This window comes from Dreissena polymorpha, chromosome 6, assembly GCF_020536995.1.
Source record: "Dreissena polymorpha isolate Duluth1 chromosome 6, UMN_Dpol_1.0, whole genome shotgun sequence".
NCBI lineage: Eukaryota > Metazoa > Mollusca > Bivalvia > Myida > Dreissenidae > Dreissena > Dreissena polymorpha.
Genome location: NC_068360.1, coordinates 58,151,143 through 58,158,978, shown reverse-complemented (window position 1 = coordinate 58,158,978; position 7,836 = coordinate 58,151,143). Strand labels below are relative to the sequence as shown.

The 7,836-nt window shown below is 37.4% G+C and overlaps 1 protein-coding gene across 1 annotated transcript in view; it reads right to left on the bottom strand.

Annotated features, from left to right (window-relative positions):
• The window catches only part of LOC127835212 (propionyl-CoA carboxylase alpha chain, mitochondrial-like), a 55,510-nt gene that overhangs the window by 32,987 nt on the left and 14,687 nt on the right, over nt 1–7,836 (bottom strand). The window contains exons 6-9 of the mRNA XM_052361535.1: nt 6,945–7,113; nt 5,598–5,688; nt 4,227–4,412; nt 2,509–2,591 (exon numbers count right to left, since the gene is read on the bottom strand). Coding sequence (XP_052217495.1) covers nt 2,509–2,591; nt 4,227–4,412; nt 5,598–5,688; nt 6,945–7,113 — 529 coding nt within the window. The remainder of the gene's footprint in view (nt 1–2,508; nt 2,592–4,226; nt 4,413–5,597; nt 5,689–6,944; nt 7,114–7,836) is intronic.

The window sequence follows — 7,836 nt, the reverse complement described above, 5'->3', positions numbered from 1 at the left end:
TATTTTTATCCGGATATAATGTCACTTTGACATATTTAAATAAAACCCGACTTTTTTCAGTTCATAAGAAAAACATGCATAACACATGTTCTTACTTCATGATGAGCAATTTCTACTTTTATCACAATGATTTCTACCCCACCCAGCCAATTTATAAATAGTCCTTTACAATATTATTTCTCGTCTGCAATCTCTTTCAATTTGTGGCAGTTCAAAATGTGTCGTTTGGTAAAGGGTTAACATTTATGGATAGTTAACATGTTGGTCTACCTTTCACGCTCGACATGTATGCATTTATCTAAGATAATTAAAAAGTTATTCCAAGTGTATTTTGATAAACTTTTAGTTTCAAAGAAAATAGTTTATTCATCCCATAATGAACAAGGCTATTGTCAAGCAATATGGTCCCATACCGGCTCCACCATTGTCAGAAATTCCACCATTTTCAGAATTTTTTGTTGTTTTTGCCATAGCAACCACAAGTTTAGGCGTCAGAACAAAATGAAATGAGGTGCATAATGTTCATATTGCCATTTATCCATGTTGCAAGTTTCATGAAAAATATTAAGAACTTTTAAAGTTATCGCAGGATCCAGAAATGTGTTACAGACAGACTCACAGACAGACTCACAGACAGACTCACAGACAGACAGACGCACAGAGCCCAAACCATAAGTCCCTTCCGGTGAAACCGGTAGGGGACAATAAATAGCAAAAATGCATAAACATGCAAATTTCAACGACTTCCTGTGGCCATGTTTTTTGACGAATCAAATTTTCTTGAACAACTTTTCAATGGGAGCCTTCAAGGGATAAATTTGGCCCCAGGGGCATAATTTGAACAAATTTGGTAGAGAACTATAAGATGTCACTACATACCAAATTTGGTAGCCCAAGGCCCAATAGTTATGGACAGCAAGATTTTTAAAGTTTGCACAAAAGAGGCTTTATATAAGCATATGTTCAGTTTTGTGACCCCCGGGGCAGGGTCAAATTTGAGCCCAGGGGAATAATTTGAACAAATTTGGTAGAGGACTATTAGATGTCACTACATACCAAATTAAGTAGCCCTAGGCTCTATAATTATGAACAAGAAGTTTTTCTTAAAGTTGCACAAAATAGGCCTTATTTAAGCATATGTTCATTTTTGTGACCCCTGGGGCAGTGTCAAAGTTGACCTCAGGGGCATAATTTGAAAAAACTTGGTAGAGAACTTTATGATTTTAATACATATCAAATTTGGTAGAAATAGGCCCAATGGTTATGGACAAGTAGATTTTTAAAGTTTGCACAAAATAGGCCAAATATAAGCATATGTTCAATTTTGTGAACCCTGGGGAAGGGTCAAATTTGATCCCAGGGGCTTAATTTGAACAAACTTGGTAGAGACTATTAGATGTCACTTACATACCAAATTTGGTAGCCCTATGCCATATGGTTATGGACAATAAGGTTTTTAAAGTTTGCACAAAATAGGCCTTATTTAAGCGTATGTTCATTTTTGTGACCCCCGGGGCAGGGTCAAATTTGACCCCAGGGACATAATTTGAACAAACTAAATAGAGAACTATTAGCTGTCACTACATACCGAATTTAGTAGCCCTAGGCCCTACGGTTATGTACAACAAGATTTTTAAAGTTTGCACAAAATAGGATTTATATAAGAATATGTTCATTTTTGTGACCCCCGGGAAAGGGTAAAAGTTGACCCCAGGGGCATAATTTGAACAAACAAAGTAGAGAACTATTAAATGTCACTACATACAAAATGTGGTAGCACTAGGCCAAATGGTTATGGACAAAAAGATGTTAAAGTTTGCACAAAAAAGGCTTTATATAAGCAAATGTTCAATTTATTGAGCCCAAGGCGGGGTCAAATTTGACCCTTGGGGCATAATCTGAATAAATTTGAAAGAGGTTCACCCCAGGAACATTTGTGAGAAGTTTTATCAGAATTGGACTTGTAGTTTTGGAGAAGATGTTCAAAGAAAAAGTTAACGCACGGACACACGGACAGATGCACGCACGCACGACAGACACAGGACTATGACATAAGCCCCGCTGGCCTCTGGCCAGTGGAGCTAAAAAGGCCATATACTAGGAACAATATGCTTAATGCATGTTTGTAAAGTGTTTTTCCACGTTAGCCAGGGCAGTCCAGTAAAGGTAGCAAGTGTTGTTAATGATAATAAGGCTAACCTGGAATGACAGTATACGCATATGCATATAGCACAGTTTTCCCAGAAATAGACTAGTATAATAAAGTCTCAGGGTATTTCGTTGTGAGGTTGTTTTTGTTAACATGTTCTACATAAATAATATTGCTTAAATGATTCATACTGTTTTCTTGCCGAAGAATAAATAACTGGATTTTTACTACAAGCATTCACTTCAGTACAACACAAGTTACAATGTCCTTTTGGAGATTTGTAAAAATCAGCCCTGGACATAAACTTGTTGGTTTTGAGCCTCAAATTCAAAAGTAACATGTGTCTTCACATTGGTTACCTGCCGAGTCGTATCCGACAGCCTTGGCCAACTGTACAGCCTGGTCCCCCATCTTCTTCCTCATCACTGGGTCAACAAACGAGCTGCAAACATAAACTGGGATTGATGTATGTGTGCAAAAGTCTCTCCTTATTAGCCTGTGCAGTCCACACAGTAGCTAACAGAGTGTTGTCAAACTAGCCTGTGCATTCCACACAGTAACTAACAGAGTGTTGTCAAACTAGCCTGTGCATTCCACACAGTAACTAACAGAGTGTTGTAAAACTAGCCTGTGCAGTCAACACAGTAACTAACAGAGTGTTGTCAAACAAGCCTACGCAGTCCACGCAGTAACTAACAGCACATTGTCAAACTAGCCTGTGCAGCCCACACAGTAGCTAACAGAGTGTTGTCAAACTAGCCTGTGCATTCCACACAGTAACTAACAGAGTGTTGTCAAACTAGCCTGTGCATTCCACACAGTAACTAACAGAGTGTTGTAAAACTAGCCTGTGCAGTCAACACAGTAACTAACATAGTGTTGTCAAACAAGCCTACGCAGTCCACGCAGTAACTAACAGCACATTGTCAAACTAGCCTGTGCAGCCCACACAGTAGCTAACAGTGTTGTCAAACTAGCCTGTGCAATCCACACAATAAATAACAGAATGTTGTCAAACTAGCCTGTGCAGTCAACACAGTAACTAACATAGTGTTGTCAAACTCGCCCACATATAGACTGCTATATTAACTTGGTAAATGGCAATGTTTTACAAAATTTGGTAGCAGTTTTAAGTTCAAAACACCGATTTGACAGCAAACAGTCATTTAATATCAGTAAAAAAACAACACCTTTTCAAATTGAATATCAAATATATGAACAATATTAAAAGAGCTTTGAATATGCGTGTTTGTGATTATATGCTCGTTGTCCATCTGCGTCATTATGACATAAATGTGAGTTGACTTCAATTCATATATAAGTTGTGTGTGTGTTGGCCATGCTGCTCATCGGGCCACATTATGCGTGGACCAGGTGTGTCTCTGCACTCCTACCTAATTAACATACAAGACGCAAGAGAGTAAGATGGAATTTTTTTTAATAGCCCTTCCCTAAATCCTCTCTCTTCATACACACCCATAAATGATGACCTTTCCTTACTCCTAACCATACTAGCCCCATCCACTATCAGCCCCCCCCCCCCCCAGCCCCCACCCAGCAATTTATTTTGGGACAAAGTACTGGTACCACGCCAATTCGGAAAATCAGCTCAAACGAACTAAAATTGGGAAAATTGGAAAAGTGAAATCTTCAGATTAGGAATTATAGGTCTTTTTAATTGCTTGGTACTTAATTTAACAAACCTAATTACATATCCTTTTAAAGGGACCGACAACCACGAAAAAATAATTCTAAAATACCATATTTTTTTACAATTATTAGTTTATATTGATTAAAATATAATGACTGGTCCCTTTAAATGCCCCTTTGCTGAATTGCTCAGTTTCAGAGCTCAATTTAATTGTTGACTAGCAGATAATGTGCTATTGAAATGATATGGACACAACTTTCATGCCTTTTTTAACAGCAATTGGGAATTTTGTTTATTTTGTTGATTGGAAAGTGCCTTTCATGGGTACTTTATAAAGGAGGAAAAAAATTGCTGTGATTATCAATTTTATAAAACCTGATTGTCCAAACAAGCTGCCGCTCAATCAGCCCACTTTATAACCCTCACCTGGGTGCCTCCTCGAGCACCTTCTGGTTACGTCTCTGTATGGAGCACTCGCGCTCGTTCAGCCACACCCCGTTGCCGTGCTTATCACAGAGTACCTGAATCTCGATGTGGCGAGGGTTGTCTATGAACTTCTCAATGAGCATGCGGTCATCGCCGAAGCTGGAGGCAGCCTCCTGCGATGATAACCTGAAAGGAAGATTTTGTATTATTGGATTTAAAGCTTTAAAGTGGATTGTATATGATTGGATATCAAGCTTAAAGTGGATTGCATTCAATTTGGATATTAAGCTTTAGAGTGGATTGTGTAAGATTAGAAATCAAGCTTTAAAGTGGATTGCATGCAATTGGATATCAAGCTTTTAAGTGGATTGTGTAAGATTGGATATCAAGCTTTAAAAAGGATTTTGTAAGATTGGATTTTAAGCTTTTAAATGGATTGACAAAGATTGGGTGTTAAGCTTTAAAGTGGATTGTATACGATTGGATATGAAGCTTTTAAGTGGTTTGTGTAACATTGGATATGAAGCTTTCAAGTGGATTGTGTAAAATTGGATATCAAGCTTTAAAGTGGATTATATACAATTGGATATCAACTTCAAAGTGGATTGAATACCATTGTATATCAAGCCTTAAAGTGGATTGTGTAACATTGGGTATCAAGCTTTAAAGTTGACTGTGTAAGATTGAATATCAAGCTTTAAATTGGATTGTGTAAGATTGAATAGTATGCTGTAAAGTAGATAATGTAAGATTGGATATCAAGATTTATAGTGGATTTTGTAAGATTGGATATCAAGCTTTTAAGTGGATTGTGTACAATTCAATATCAAGATTCAAAGTGGCGTTTGTAAGATTGAAAATTATACTTCAAAGTGTATTGTGTAAGATTGGATATCAAGCTTTCGTGTGGAGTGTGTAAGATAAGATATCCAAGCTTTATAGTGGAATATGTAAGATTGGATATCATTCTTTAAATTGGATTGTGTAAGATTGGATGTCATGCTTTGTAGTAAATTAGTGTTTTACCAATTCAGAACAATGGATTGAGAATTATGGGCATTGAATCATAGAGCTTCAACATGAAAGTGATGATTAACATGTTGGAAAAAAATAGTAGGGAGGTATTTCATAGAGAGACAAATAAAGTGAATTGCTATAGGGGTTCAAATATATAAACCATTTTAGCATTAGAAATTTTCAGACATTTTTCCAACATTTACTAAAAATACCTTAAAATATCAGAACACTGAAAGAAAACTTGATGTTAGGAAACAAATAATACGTAAAAATACATTAATTAAAATAACTTATCTATATTTGTTTAGAACCAATTGCTGACAAGAGCAAGGCACCAAAGCATGTTTCCCCTACCTAAATGCCGTCCTACATTCCTTGTCATTCCAAGCAATCCTCATGCCCTTCCCTCCGCCCCCTGCAGTAGCCTTCACCATCACAGGGTACCCTGTATCACACAAGAAGTATGGGATAAGTGGGTAAACTTGGCTTCATGCATTTGCATAAATTGTCGTCCCAGATCAGGGAAGACACTTTCCGCCTTGACAGGATTTTTATTAAGAAGATACTTTCCTTAAACCAAACATTCCATAAAAATGAAAAGTGTTGTCCCTGATTAGCCTGTGCAGAATTCACAGGTTAATCTGGGATGATGCTCTAGGCACAGGCAATAAGCCCAATATTAAGATAAAGAAGCACAAATAATTTTAAAAAGACACATGGCAATGTTACGAAACAAAGTTTACTTTTTACTTTTCAATTAACTTTAACGTCCTTATAGACTATTCCATTCATGCAGGCAAGGTCTGCATGTAATCTATCTACACCTAACATGTCGGCGAAATAACTCCATCTGACAACAGTGCTAAAAATATCATTTAATACTAAGGGCTATGAAAAAAGCTATTCCAAACCGTTTAAAATTATCACAATCTTGCAAGCCCAAATTGGTAAATTTCAGACCTGGCTTTAACTTGCATACATGTTTAGGCGGGCTAGCAACATACATCTTTTCTTACTTACAATATAAGAATTTCAGCTTGATTGGTAAAATTGCTTATTTCAATGACATATTAAATATCAATTTCATTAACCATTTTCACGCAGTGCAAAGAAAAACAAGGGACAAAATTGTCACAAAACCAGGTTTTCATTGTGAAAAAAAAATCTGATAAAGGGAGAAAACTCAAACTGAACTTTTGAAATGAACAAACAAAATTAACCCCCTTTGTAAGTTTTTTTTTTTTTTAATCTATTTTTAGTCGTGGCGACCTTGACATTGGAGATATTGACGTGATTCTTTCGTGCGACACACCGTCCTATGATGGTGAACAAATGTGCCAAATGATTTTAAAATCTCACAATGAATGACATACTTATGGCCAGGACAAGCTAATTTATGGCCATTTTTGACCTTTGAACTCAAAGTGTGACCTTGACCTTGGAGATATCGACGTAATTATTTCGCGCGACACACCGTCCAATGATGGTGAACAAATGTGCCAAATGATTTTAAAATCTGACAATGAACGACATAGTTATGGTCCGGACAAGCTTGTTCCGCCAGCCCGCCAGCCAGCCAGCATGCCCGCCAGCCAGCCAGCCAGCCCACCCGCATTCGCCAATCTAATAACCAGTTTTTTCCTTCGGAAAACCTGGTTAAAAACCTGGTTAAAAATGGCTACACAAAAATCTATTTCCTACCAATCTCATTGGCCAGTTTCACGCAGTGTTCCGCATCTTGCACGACACCGTCATGGCCGGGTATCATGTTAACCTTGGCTGCAGACGCAATCCTCTTGCTTTCAATCTTGTCCCCCATCGCATGTATAGCCTTCGAGTTGGGACCGATGAATTGGACCCCCATGTCAGCCTGGATGGGCAAGACGACACAATATGAGCCTCAAAAATGATAGCAGGCTTAAATTATGCATAAGCGTAGACTGTTGTCCCAGATTAGCCCATGCAGTCTGCAAGGCTCATAAGGGACGGCACTTTCCGCTTTGACAGGATTTTTTGCTAAGAAGAGACTTTCTTTACACAAAAAATAAATAAAAGGCAGAAAGTATCATCCACAATAAGCCAGTGCCAACTGAACGGACTCAGAATGCAAGCAGAAAGCAAGCAACAGTCTTCAGAATGGAACGCTCAAAACAAAACACCGCCAAAGAAATCGCAGGTCTCAAAATAGGGCTGAAAACATGTTGGTGTTTTTCATGGACCATAAACAGATGCTCCTGACAGGATGACTGTTGAAGCTAACTACTTCTTGAAGGTATCATAATTTGTATAGTTTTCATCCAAACATACACCAAATATACGCATTAATTTATCTTTGTTTATTTTGTATTGATGAATTTACAAAAAATGTCACTGTCATGTCTGAAATATTCAATAAATGCAGCTTTGTCAGAAGTACAGGCAGTTCAGTTTTAAGAACTGTTTTTTCCAAAAATGCAAGCTTTTTACTTATGAAGTTTTTTTCTGCATGAAAATTCAAGGGCACTTATTATTTAATTTTAAAAGAAAGAGTTATGTCTCTTTTGCACTGCTTTCCCACTATTGAGAACTTATACTAACTAGATGTCTTGTTGAT